The 14,513-nt window shown below is 46.9% G+C and overlaps 1 protein-coding gene across 1 annotated transcript; it reads right to left on the reverse strand.

Moving 5' to 3' along the window:
* Nucleotides 1-290: 290 nt before the first annotated feature.
* DYRK2 (dual specificity tyrosine phosphorylation regulated kinase 2) lies at nt 291-13,659 on the reverse strand. The gene is made up of 3 exons (XM_087814555.1): nt 13,532-13,659; nt 12,799-12,947; nt 291-5,887 (listed from the first exon to the last, which is right to left on the reverse strand). The coding sequence occupies exons 1-3, from the start codon at nt 13,578-13,580 to the stop codon at nt 4,280-4,282; spliced, it is 1,806 nt and encodes a 601-aa protein (XP_087670681.1). The 5' UTR covers nt 13,581-13,659; the 3' UTR covers nt 291-4,279.
* Between the last annotated feature and the right edge of the window lie 854 nt (nt 13,660-14,513).

Raw genomic sequence — 14,513 nt, forward strand, 5'->3', positions numbered from 1 at the left:
ATAAAAATGAAAAAGATTTGAAGTTCTAGCATGATAGAGAACACGGCAGAGACTACATAAAGGAAAGTAACATAGAAATACTAAAGGTAAAGGAACAGAATATCCTGAAAAAGCAAAAGTTGCCTACAAAAATTTCCAGTCTTTCTTACTTGGAATCTGCACATTTATGTTGAATAAGAAATCAGTTATCGCTGAAAATATTTGCATTCTACATTCTCTCTAGGCTACTAGACCAAGAATGCCAGAAACAGGTCAGGTGTAACATTACCGTTAGAAAAGGGGAGAGAAAGTAAGGTAGGACATTAAAATTTTATTCTGAAATTATCTCTGGCCACGACAATAAAATTTAACAAATATTCACTGAACAGTCTTACTCCTGTCATCAGCTGTACAATACATACAGTATCATAGAACTGGCCACTAGGATTAAAATCCACTAGAACATATTTCATGTTAAGTGGCGACAGCAGCATCTCACAGAAATTTGTACATACATATATACAGTCCACATTCAACCATTTTCACATATTTTCAGTACACACAGTTGCAGCATATTACAGTCACGTGTCTAAGTTGTTGCTCGATGAAAACCCAAGCCACTGCCTAGACATAACTGTAGCAGTTGAGCTGAGTATAATTACAATTAATTTTATGTGTCCATAGCAGAGAGATGTACAAGCCCCTAAGAAACAGAGTTCACAAATACTGTTTTTTTTAAATGCTACCACAGCATTATGTTGGGCAATATTAAAACCTTTACCAACCAAATCAGGTTTGTTTTTGTTTGTTTTAAAAAGTCTTCTGCTTACCAGAAATATTCTTGATGAAAAAAATTACAAAAATGAATGCTCTCTTTGAAAATAATTCACGCTTTTAAGATTCCAATATGGCCCAATGCTACTGATGCCTAAAGTGTTCCTAACACTCTGATGGAGTCCTTTAACCTGACTCCAAACCAACCGTAAGTTTAAAAGTGGCTTAAGTGCCTTGCACCCAAATTGTAAAAATCCCTGGCCATCCTTGCTAGAGCCAGGCACATAGAAAAGGAATGCACTTTGGTTCATACCAAATGCCCTGGGATTAATCACACTATAAAATTAAATGGTTTGAGGTAAATTTTTACAAATAGTTGTTGTTTTTTGTCTAGTGTTAGCATAACAAAAAAAATCATTAAAAGAAATCACTGTGATGTTAAGATACAACAAAGACCATCTTTAACCCCTTAAACATAGGAATTCCGGGTGTAACTAAGCAATGGTTACTTTTCTCAGGTGTAACTAAGCAATGGTTACTTTTCTCAGTGCCTGATGATGATTCACGCCTTATGGTTTCTATTAAGGCCTAAGAGTAACTGGATATTTAAGACAGATGTATCTTTGCAGAGGTGGGTTCCATCCTTACTGCCCAATAATCAAAGTTAAAGAGGCCAAAAAATGCATGCCCTACCACATGGCATTCGGAACAAAAGGCACATTGTTAACACGAAGGGCACAGCTTCTCCTCTCCTGTTCATCTACGCTGTCCTGCATCACGCCGTTCCACTGTTGTAGGGATACGCTTACACGGTGATGCCCACGCTGGTGGCGCAAGCAGCGGAGCCCGTGAGGCTGCAACCGAAGACAAGACGACACTGTGCTACTCCTACATCCGAAAACAGCTCAGACATCCCTAGACAATGGTAACCTGTGAGACCAAGGACTGTTTCCAAGCCAACTCCTAGTAGCCTACCAGAGCCCTTCAATGGTTTATGTTTTAAAAGTCACAATGATGAACATTTTTCTCTTTTTGACGTTATCACCAAGCTAGAATTTTTGAAAAGCTGCTCTATCACTAAACACGGAACAGGGTGGCTCTTGGGAATAAATTTCACTGAACTTGGGGGGCGGTGGAAGCCCCCACGGCACTGCACATTATAGTTTGGCTTAAAAGTTTCTGGTTACATTTGTGAATGAAGATAGTCACAAATGCACGGTTGGCATCTTAAGAACCAGTTTTGTGTGACGGAGGAAAAGACAAACAGTATTAGTCTATTTATAAGTTTTCACGTGTATAATCATTTCAGAGGGAAATTCATATTCATGGCAGGCTCAGGTTCATACATTTAAACCTAAATGTGAAGGTGAGAGTGAGCATGGAGGGGGAGCATTGCAGGGGGAAAACAGCCTTTACGTTTTTGTTTATTTTGATGACCTAAAGAAGCTAACCACCATCAAGAGGCTTCTGGTTTTACAAAGCCATCACACCAAGTTTTACACTTCTTATGCCTTTAAGCCAAAATTTTAATAATAAATACATGATCCTTAAATTCTGTAAGCCACTGATTGGGGGTATCAGCACATGAGCATTATTTAAAATGCAAATTACTAACACACTGCGCTTCCACAGATTACACAGAAATGTGTACAATATGGTGAAGAATTTGACTAGGGGGAAGAAGCTATAATTTTTAAATACAGAAGTACAAATTAATTTATCAGTAACACCCTTAAATAATAAAGCAAACATCAACATCACTATCTTATTAATAAGCTAATCTTATTACTGTTTTTTGGCAAATATTTGTAGTATTTCCTGAGCATTTTTCTCCACCATCAACTGACAAAGCCTCAAAATAAGTAAAGTGTTTTGTTCAAAACTACCTTTTTTTCTTTCTTTTTTTTTTTTTTAAAGTAAGAGAAACTGTAGGATTAATATTAAAAAAACGTAACCGGAAACTTTCTTGGCCTCACTGGGGACCATGCTTTAAGTACTTGTAAATCAATTTACAGGCAATACAATAATATCTGTTCATATAAAAGAGTATTTACCTTAATTTATACTACCCAAACCTATTCCCAAACAGGCAGAAATCTTTCTATATTAAATTGCACATACTAAAAAAAATTTTTCACGTGCCTTGCAATTGATATATATCACTGTTCATACATTAGTGATAAAATATTGAAATTTCCACTGTGAAAATAATTATTCAGAGAAGAAAATATTCTTTTTACTTTTAACTCGGTTACTTTCCAGGTAAAGTGTCATTCTCACAAAAGCAATCAGTGCAATCCAAAAGAAAGTAAACTAAAACAGAGGAATGCAATTTCTGTGGTTCTTCTAATGATGCAAAGACTAAATCAAACCATTTAACTTGAGGTTGAACGTTTCCTCCTTTAAATTTGTTGTTCAAATTGGCCTGACTGAACAGCCACAGTGACTTCTGTTCGAGATTTTCAACCCTTCTTTTTTTAAGGAGTTGATACTTTCCCAGGCTAAGAGAACCTTACAGTGGCACCTGGCAAGTGGGAACTCACGCTAATCTGTTAAACCTTCTTTGGAACTGTGGAAATCCCCACCTTAAGTAGCTAGGCTGGCTGTTCTTTTTTAAATTGGAATATGAAACGATGGTCATAATCACAGCTGAAATGTCTCTTTTCTGTATTAACAGTCTGGGATTTCTATTTGACAAAAGAAAGAAAAAAACTAAATGCAAGCAACAGATGTGTGGTAAAAAGAGTAACAGAGGAGAAAAGCAAAAAGAGGGGAGGAACAGTTCATGGAATACATGTCTAAATTTAGGTGCAAGACCAATTCTGTAATATGAGGCTTCTTTACAAAATAGCTCGCTGATCATATTAGATTTGGAGGAACACTTTTCCATTTACTCACCAGATTTGGTTGGCCAGCTTTGAGAATGTCAGAATGCTAACTGGTCATTTAAATCTTGGGAATTTTGTTGTTTGAGCATGACTTCAGAAAAAAAATCTCTAAGGTGCAATTTTTCTTAGAACATCATTTTCATCCTGACCATTCTCCTCCCACTGTAACTACCACCCAGATAACCTACAGAAAACAGAAGGAGGACATGCTGCACCTGTGCATGAACCTGGGGCATGGAAGGGAAGGGTCTTCGGGGACAATCACCTGGAGGAGAATATACCATGAACCATAAAAACATAGTGAATGCCTTTGACACCAATCTGTAAATGCATGGCAGTCATGAAGTAATCAATGGCCTGCCACTGATGTTTATTACTCTGCCACACTAAATACAGTAAGGCTCATCATATTTTTAGAACACAAAAACAGTTTCAGAAAGTATAAAAACTTAAAGCATTGTCCCCATGTATTTTATAAAAACAAAACAAACAACTTTCTTACATTAAAATAAGTGCTGAAGAGATACAAATGAGTCGAGTTATTGAGCAAATAAAAACAGGTCTGAGCTACTCCATTTCAACCCAATTAAGGCTCAGCAACATTGTATCTTTCAGATTACTAGCAAGGGGGACTCAGCTCAGCTAACAAGTTTTGGCAAGACTGTCCTCTGCTGAATATTCCCGTTGGCATCTGTCATCTGTGCCAAATTAGTCCTCAGTTTGGAAGCGGAGCTGGAAGGTGGAGGTAACTTGGAAATGGAAGTGATAGCACCAGTGCTCTCGGTGATCCTTTTCACCGCCGTCTTCTCCCCCGCTGGAGGCTTTGGCAACCGCCTCCTCAGCCAGGGATGCCGCAAAGCCTGGCCGGGGGTCATGCGGACCACAGGATCCCATTCTAAACACTGTTTCAAGAAGTCAAGGAAAAGGGGATCGTCACACCCCTTCAGTGCATTCCCCCACTCTCTGCTCTCCGGTGGGCCCCTCAGCTTCCCCCTGCGGGAACGGCCTCCGTTGAGAACCACAGAGCCGTCTGAGAGAGTCGTGACAGTGCAGTAACGGGGATAACCCTTGGAGCTCACAAAATTTTTGGCTCGTTTAGATGCATCCAGCAGTTTCTGGGAGGGCATGCCCAACAGTTCGATCATACAAGCCAGCTGGTCCCCTTCATCTTCCCCAGGCAAGAGGGGGTACCCGGTGAGGAGCTCTGCTAAAATGCAGCCCAGGCTCCACATATCGATGGGCATGCCATACCTGGCGCCAAGGATCACTTCCGGAGCCCGGTAAAAACGGGACTGAATGTATGTGTAGACACGCTGATGCTCATAACAACTGGAGCCAAAATCGATCACTTTAATACCACTTCTACCCTGCTGCTTTAATAAAATGTTCTCGGGCTTAAGGTCACAGTGAATTATTCTGTTTTTGTGCAAAGCATCCAAGCACTGCAGGATGGAGTGGGCAAACTTGCGAACCAAAGGCAGGCTGAAGCCCTGGAACTTATTCTTCTTGATGAGCTCATAGAGGTTCATGCTCAGCAGCTCGAACGTCATGCAGATGTGGTTGCGGAAGGTGAAGTTCTCCAGCATGTGGATGACGTTCATGGTGTTGTCCTTGTCCTGCTTCCGCAGGTGCTCCAGGATTCGGATCTCCTCCGCCGCCTGCCGGTGGAAGCGCTTCTCATTCCGCACCATCTTCAGGGCCACGTGCTGGTGGACTTTGTGGTCATAGGCCTTGACCACCTGCCCAAAGCTTCCCTTCCCGATGACCTTGAGGACCTCGTACCTGTAAGCCACATGATCGTGGGGCACCTGCACGTAGGACCCCTGGTCATCATCATAGCCACCATTGTTGGGCCCACCTGTCATGCCCTGGCGCTTCTTTGCATTTGGACCCAAGAAGTATATTTCAGGGTAGCTGAAAATCTCATGGTGTTCGAAGGTGGTTAGTTTTTGCATGTATTGCTTCATTGCTTGTTCAGGTGTCATGGGGGTGGCTTTCACCTTCCCCAAGCCTTCCATAGACTTCAGAGAGGTGGAGCTCCCCTGCCGTCGATGGATGCTCTCCAGCTGCCGCTCTGGCACCACCGGCAACCCCGCTTTGCCCACTGTTGTAAGCCCATTTGGTTGTGTCGTGAGCACTGTCCGCTTGTTACTGTTATCCTCAAACAGCTGCTGCACCTGGATCTGTCCGTGGCTGTGGCTGCCAACATGGAGGTGATCATTCATTGTGTGCTTACTGCCACCAATCTGGAATGGGGAGAGGAAACATGAATAGAATGGAAGAGGTATGTCTATTCAAATGGGATATTTTGTAAGGCAGCCCCCATCCCCCACCTTCACCAAACCCAGTTTGGTTTGAATTTACAGTCAGCATCAGGTTTACTAAATAGAAAGAGCTGTGTGCCCAAGACGGACCTCAGAAACACCCTGACAGGGACAGTGGATATGATGCTGACAGCCTCTGGCAAAATAAAGGAAAGGAGGTTAGTTGGCTTGGTAAGGCTACAAAACTTGGGATCCTGAAAAAAAGGACCCCATCAATGCTGCACCTAACAGACGAGCAGCTCGTCTTTAGAATAAACTCCCTGTGGAGCAGAGAATATCCTTCTTCGTCATCATCCTATACCTAACACTTAGCACAGGGCCTGGCACATCACAGGCGTCCCACTCAATCCACACTTGATATCAAAATGAAACAATAAAGGACACAAGGAAGCATGAGCACATAGACTCTATATTGGCTCCACCTTCCCCAGATCCTAGCACCTTTCACACCTCCTCTAACAGCTTCCTGATTACCACAGGACAGGGGGACCACGGCTATCTTGTTGACCCCCCTTTCTCCAATGGTTAGCTAGCTCTATTCTGAAAACACTAACATCTTCATTCCCAGTCTTCACTACTTGGAAATCTGATTACACCTAAGAAAATGCATGATCCAGTGGCAAAGAAAATTGCACTTTTAGGCTTGAGAGATTCCCATGCAGATATGTACTGCAGCATCTTGTAAACCCCCAACCTATTTTTAAGTTTCTGGGCTTCACTGACTGTGATGACCATTTAAGGCCATTCGGCCCAACAAACCAGCCGTTGCACTCTTTTGGACCTTCCTTTAGTCAATGGCTCTGCTCTCTTAAGACATGTATTTCTCTGGGCTGCTGGGATACTCAGCCTTCCAACAAGAATACAAAGTAGCGATTTCTATTTTCAGGCACACATGCCATCCCTGAACATTCCTGTCTAAACAAAACTGATGCTGTAAGCCAAGCCCCTCAACCCCCGCCTCTGCTGATAATCTTCGTGGGATTTCTTTCTTTCGGCATTGTTGTTGCAAAGAGGTAAGGAAGGAGTGGGAGAGAACTACCAGCCAGGATCCCCTCCCAGTTAGGAATTCTTGCCACCTTAGGCAAACACGTCTTAAAGCAACCAACTAGATGATTTTTATATGAAATCTTAAAGATCAATTTGTCATTCACAATCCATCTCATTCATTCCACCACTGTTAGCTGAGGTCTAGCCACATAAGTGGCCAAGTCCTTCCCTCTAGAAGCTTACGGTCAACTTGCTGAAGTCCTTTACCATCAATATTTTTTCCTATTATCTCCTCCTAAGTCCCACCTTTGGGGTGTTATCTATCACTATAAGTAGAGACATGCTCTGCACATGTAATATTTCAGGAAATGGTTTGGGACCACCTAGATTATAAAATGAAATTCCAAGACCTTCTTACTAGCAGACCAAGACCTTCAAATTTTCTTTAACTGACACATGGCATGGCCAGTGGCTATCTAAGGAGTGAGATTATTCTCTGCATTCTTCTGAAACAAAGTAGAATACAATATAGTACTTGGGCATGTCTGACATGTGATTTCACAGACTGAAAGATTTTATTTCTCAGACAGATTTCTGGAAGACTTCTAGTTGATCCTTTTTATTAAATGCACAGATGATATTCCAAGCTAAATGAACTTATCGTCTGTAAGGGTCGCTGGGCAGGTTATTTTATCACTGTTCTATGCCAAAAGCAAGCAGTCCATAAAAATGAGTACAGTCTTGGGTATACATAAAAGTAGTACAGGTTTGCCCACTGCTTTTGTTCCCAAGCCTCACTCTCTGCATCCCATGTCCCCACTGTGGTCTTTCAAGCACCAGGGAATACAAGGACCTGAAATCAGAAATATTAGAACCATTCTCTTTAGGGTATCATTGGGAGGTTACAGAAGAAAAACCTACATTACCAGTACACATGCTAGGAAAAGCATGAAGTTTCATCAGGGACAAAATTAACCTTGGGGCTTTCAGAACTCCTAAAAAGATAGCAAAGTAAACCTTTTTGAGCATCTGAAGCTGACTTCAGGTTTTGCAATAGCCATTTTAATGTTCTGCATAATTTAAAATACAATCACAAAAGTTTAGTGACTCGTACTAAAGCAAGCTTGCCAATTAACTTGATCATTTCCTATCTTTCCAACAGTCTCCTCTTGGTCACCTCCACAGTATAAACTATTAGCTCACTTACCCATAGGTGGGTTCAAGGGCTCCACTGGGTTCAAGTCTCAACTCTCATGGCTTCTCACTCCCATAACCCTCCCTGGTTGATCGTGACCACAACCGCCCATGAGCTGACAGCTGCTACATTTGCACCTCTAGTTCAGACTCGCCCAAGCTATGTCTCCTGAGCTCAAGACCCAACTACAGATCAGCCTTTCCCACAGGCAACTCAAACTTAACTCAAGATTTTTCTACCAAAACCATTTCCTCCTTCCTTAACCCTCAATTTCTGATAAACAAAAGGCTTCAGCTCCACATAGTCACTCAAGCTGTACACCTGGGTACCCTCTTCCACATCTCCCTCACCTTCCCCAGCCTCACCACTTCTATCTCTCCCACACAGCCTCCCCTCACACTCCTGTCGTCTTTCACTGGGACAACTGAAGCAGCCTCCCAGCATGACCCCGTGCTTCCAAGTCCAGAATTCCTCAAATTTCCTCTTTCCGTCGTATTTCTAGCCATACTGTTCAAGGGTGTCACTCTGACACCGCCCTTGCTTTTTGCTCAAGGCCCACCAGTGCACCCATTTTCACAGATAGCACAAGAACTCACAGGCAAGAACCCAAGATTCTGAAAGACAGAGCCTAAATGACCTGAGTCCTCCCAATGCCATCTATAACTCTCACTATCCTCTCCAAGAGCAACGAAGCTGGATTCCCAAAGAGCTGTGCAAATACCATTGTTTATTATGCTCCTCTGCTTTTGGTGAGGTCATTCTAATAATCGCTAGGAGTCCAGGGAGACGCATGGGAAAGGAGTCCCTGCTCCACCACTGATTAACTGTGTGACCTTGGGCAAGGTACTTAATCTCTGAACCAGTGTCCTTATCTGTAGAAAGAAAGTAAGAGCCTCATTAGGGCTCTGAGGAGTAAGGTAAAATGTATAAAGTGCTTAACTTAGTACTGAGTAAAAGAGAACTATTATTACTGTCCTTTCCTTCCTAACCACATCTAAGCGGTAAACTCCTCATCAACCTTCAATGTCCAGTTCAACTCTCACCTCCTGTGTGAAAGCCCCTTTCCCTTCTACTATGCTGATGTACTATAACACCTGATGTACCCACCTGGCTGTGAGCAATTCCCAGGCAGGGTGCCTTTTATCTTTTTAAGTCCCTATTGATATAAACCCAAACATACAGTAAGCACTCATAAATATCTGTTGAATGGGAAAAGGCATGTCAATAAATCCTTGTTAACTCGCACCTATGAGTTATTCCTAAGAAGTACCTTTGTACCTTCCTAAGAAAACATGAAGTTAACGCCCAGGGAACTGCAAATCGTCCCTGGTGACCCAAGTCATAAGATGCGAGGCTTGCAGTGCACCAGCGGAGACTTGGAGGCAAATGGCAGCAGCTACAAAGTACCTGTAGCAGATACATCAACTTAACACCTAAAAGCAACCTGTGGTATCTTAAAAACTTTCCAGATGTTAAGGAGATTCATGAGAGAGGCTCTGGTAAAGGATGACTTTGCGTTTCAAAAGCTGTAAAACTCTTAAAATCAAAACCAAACTTGGAAGCACAATTAACTGGTCTATAAAGGGGGCGGGGGCGGGGGCGCTAGTAAAGTCAAAACTTTTCCAAAATACATAAGCCAGGGCTACATCATAAACTGAAGGCTACTGAAAACCTCTCACTCACTCAGCTTTTTGAAGCCTGAGATGGTGCCTTATTCCCGTTTACCAATGCTCTCCTGGCACAGTGCCTGTCATATTTAAAAATATGCACTGAATGAATGCACCTGTTAGATACCTACAGTGCATGGGTTAAAATGGAGAGACCTACAAAAGCCTTCCCTGACCACAAAATAGGTTAGTATTAAAAATTAGATAAAAACAATAGTCTAACCAGTCTGGTAGTTTTAATTTCTTCCAATAGTACAATGGAAAATGGCAGATATTTTTACTGTGCTAACATTTCTGGGCGTTTTAAAACTTCTCTGAAGTCATCTTAGAAATGTTGTATAGTGTTATGGGAATAGAACTGAGTCCAAAAGGATTGGAATTTTAGCTCCTCCTCAAACAACTGATGGTCTGTGTGGCCCTGAGTCAAATATCTACTTCTTCAGAATATTACTGTTTTTAATAGAAATATGCATTCTTCTTTCATTCCAATTACTTCATAGAGGTAAAACTAGTAACTTGAAAATTCTTTCAACATTAAAACACTTATAAAAGTGATACCATACTAATATTTGGGAATTGAAAAATAAGTATGTTAGTATCTCCCACACAACATGAAAAGAAAAAAAGCTAGTAGGAAAAAAAGGTATTTATCAGATACACTTTCAAGACAGAGGTAAACAAAGTGACTAAGTGTATAATAACATACCCATGGAGATAGGCAAAAAAGAGCAATGAACTAGATAAATTCCAAGGTTCATAATCACATATTTATCTACCTACTATATCATTTACAAGGGAAATTATGGGCAGGCTCCTATGACAAGATCATTTTCCTATCATTAATGCCCTTTCCCCCACTCATTCTAATATAGCTTTTCCCAAGTGCAACTGCTGTGGAATTAAACACTTATAAAAACCTAAAAGCCATATGGGAATATGAGTCTGCATAGGTTCTTGCATTTATAATGAAATTAATACACTTTCCTAGAATTAGCAGTGTCAAGCAGTATGTTAAAGCTGGACTCAGGAAGGCTTGGCTTTAGCTTCAGCCTTGATATGAACTGACTGGGGAATCTTGACCAAACCAGTTAACTTGTCAGTTTCCTCATCTGTAAAATGAAGGAGTGGAACCACATAAACGCTGTGGTCCTTTTACACTTCCCTGTTCTAGGAAATCTGCAATATTGTGCAAATAAAATAAAAACTAAACAAAGAAAAACCCCAAATCACACTTCCAAAACCAAGCCTCTAATAATCAACTGCATCCTTGAAGTTTACAGGTTTAAGTTAAAAATAGGTAAATGTGACAGATATCACAGCAAAATACAAGCATCCCTCATTAGGAGTCCTAAGAAGCACCCTCACATCTTTCCATTTTCTGTCCATCACAGGCTGTTCTTCTAGTGGATGCCTTCTGTTTCCTCTAGTCTCCTTTTATATTTCAATTGCTAAGAGGCTCTGATCAAGCAAAACCGGAGCCTTATAAAACTGGAATCCAGATGCAAACCACGCGTTTTTTCCTCAGGTCACACCAAGTCATGTGAGTACTTCCACACATGGGAAAAAATGGGTGTTATATTTTCCAAATTGTCAGGTGATTCCAATCAGACAAATAAACCTAAACCCTTAACAACAATGGCAAGTCCTCAACTAAAATGCCACTATGGCAAGAACATGCAACTGTAAGAAATCAGCCAGCCTACTGACAGGTTCCCTTTCACCAACGGTCCCACACAGACTGGTTAAACTTCTGTGTAATGAATTCTTAGCCCCTGGGTCTAGATGTGTGCGGAAAGAGAGAGGAAGAGAGAAGAGAAATACGTCAGAACAATGACAAAATGTTTTCCTCTGAAACTTGTACACATCAGTCCAGGTCTCAGAGGAATTACTCCATTCTAGCTATCCTCTCACAAATTCTCCCCTAATAAACAAGTTTCCCCATAATACATGACCCTGAGCCTCTCCTCTGTAGGCTAGAAATGGCCTTTTCTACAAAACTCCACTTTCGCTTGGCAAGCAAAGCTAAATCCTTAGCAAGCATCCCGCATACAGAACCATCTCTATAAAGGCAGCTCCTCTCGAAGATCCAGTTGGAAATAAGACCTGGGAAAGCTTCACCTCCTCCAAGGGAAGGACCTACACACCTCCTCCAGGTTGGCCATCACCTTCCAAGGGCCATCTCTGGGAGCAGAGAAACGGTACCTGCTGAAGTCACATCCAGCTGGCCACTCCCTGCAGCCACCAGGCCCGCTGGGCTCCTCCCCTCCCTCTCGATCCCCCCCCCCCAGGGACCCCGGCATCTATCAGGTGCCCTTCCCTGCCCACCTCCGAAGCAAAGCTGGCCCTTTGCTTTTAAATAATATCCAACTGCAGAATCCTACAGGGCAGCTTGTTGTTCTGACTGCTGCTGTGGCTTTTATTTTTGTTAATGCTAATTACAATTTCTGCTGTGCTCAAACCTGTAGCACTCATAAAACATGCTTGCACACGCGGCGGACAACCGATGGTGCTCCCTGCCGGCTGGAGCCAGGCCTGGGAGGCTCTTTGGGGGATCGATTTTCCGGGCAGGACTGCTTGGCTGTCCCCTAACACAGATCTGTTTCTATAAATACCCACTATCCAACGTGGGGGGAGGAGGGATGTTTACCCGGTCAGGGAAAGGAGCTCTGGGAAGCAAGGGCAGAAGAGGGAAGAAAAGGGAAGCCGCGAGGAGGGAAGTTCGGAGGCGCAGGGGCGCAGGGGCGCGGGGCGGGCGGGCTCCGGGGGAAGCGAGGGGCCCACGCCACGGATCTTCCTTTGTGGCTGCAGCTCTGCTCGCCCAAGTTACAGAGGGCGGCGTCCAGGAGAGGCCACTGGCCAGGGGCGTGGACACACTCGCACTTCGACCTCTCTTCTCCGGGCGTCCGGAGCCCACAGGTCCGGGCGCTTATGCCCCGGCCCCTCCCGCACCCCTCCCCGCAGGCCGCCGGCGGGCCGGGTCTCACCGTGTGCGCCGCGGCGGCAGCGTTGCTGGCTCGGAGGGGCGGCAGGGCGATGGGGGAGGGCGGGCCGGTCCCCACTCCGCTCCGGGGGGGCCCCGCTCCGAGCCCCGGGGAAGCCTGAAGCTGACGAACGGCGCTGTCCCCTCCTCGGCCTGGGAGCCACGCGCGGGAGAAGACAAAAGAGGGTCAAGGGGGAGAAAGTCACCCAGACCCGGTGGCCCCGCCCCACCCCTCAGGGCAGCGAACCCCGCTCTCCTTGGGGGACACAGGGGGGACAGTAAAAACGGGCGTCCGGGACACGGATCTCCAGCGCGCACCCAAGGGCTGGGCTCGGGCGGCTGCAAAGTTAAGTCGGGCCCGGGTGCGCGAGTTCGCGACCCCGCGGGGAGCCGCGTGGGCCGGCGCCGGGGCCGGGCGGCCCACGTTGCAGGCGGCCGCAGGCCCGGAGCGGGGCTGGACCAGCGGGCCAGGGCGCCACCGCCTCGCCAGGCCGGGGGCCGGGGGAGGCCAGGGGCGAACCCCCCGGCGGGGTCGCAGGGCTCGGCTCGGAGCGGCCTCGGGGCCCGCGCGCAACAATGCGCGGAGCGCGGCCAGGGCGCGCCGCCCGCCCGGGAGCCCGCCGCGGCGCAGACTTTGTTCGAGGTCCCGCGGGCAGCGGGCGCCCGCGCCACGAGGGCTGGTCCCGGGGCCGTGCGGGGCCCGGGGGGGACGGCCGGGGCGGCGCGGGCCTCCTTACCGGTCGGGTAGGCGGCGGGAGCGGCGGCCGAAGGTTTCCTGGTTAACATGGCCGCTGGAGAAGAAAATGCATTTCAGGGCTGCCGTCCCCGCCGCCGCCGCCCGTCCTGCTGCTACTTCTCGCGGCCGCCGCCGCCGCCGCCGCCGCGTCGCCCTGCTCGCGGGTCCCCAGCGCCGCCTCGCCGCCTCGCGTCAGCTACTGCCGGACACACACAGTCCGCTGCATCCCCTCGGCCCGGGCCCGCCGCCGCGAGCCCCCCGCTCTCCTCGCCGCCGCCGTCCTCCTCTTCCTCGGGCGGCTGCAGCACCCCCCGGCCCGTGCACATGCCTCGCCCTCCCCGGCGCCGCTGGCCTCCCCGGTTCCCTCACGAGGGGCGCGGGGGAGCGGGCTGAGCCGCGAGGACCGACCGCGGGGCTCCGGAGCCTCCTCCCCGGCTCGCGCGCGCGCGCCCCCGCGCACACTCGCTCGGGCTCCGGGGCGCCGCGCGGCGGGGGTGGGGGGGCAGCCCCGCCCCGCTCCCAGTTGCCGCGGGTGCAGGCCCCGCCCCGGACTCCCCCCAGCCCAGCCGCTCGAGCGCGCGCGCGCGCGCACACACACACACACACACACACACACACACACACACACACGCACACCCCACCCCCACCCCGCCACCCACAGGAGTCCCTCCCCCCACCCAGTCATCTGGATGGCCACCCTTCCACTCCCCGGAAAACTCCGCGGCCTCGGCTCGCCCTCCGCCTCCCCCTCCGGCCATCTGCACCGCAACCCTCGGCTCCCCTCCCCACGACCTCTTCCCCACCCCGATCCCCCCGGCCCTGCAGCACCCCTCCCTCCGCACAGCACAACCTACCGCTGCCGGCCTCCCACCGAAACCGCTGCAGAGACCCCTCCCCTTCCATGCGCGCCCCCCAATACAAACGCATTTTCAGCTTCCGAACCTAATGGCTGCTCACAAACAATACTGTCCCCCTTCCCGGTC

This window comes from Miniopterus natalensis, chromosome 2 (genome assembly GCF_054644295.1).
Source record: "Miniopterus natalensis isolate mMinNat1 chromosome 2, mMinNat1.hap1, whole genome shotgun sequence".
Lineage (NCBI taxonomy): Eukaryota > Metazoa > Chordata > Mammalia > Chiroptera > Miniopteridae > Miniopterus > Miniopterus natalensis.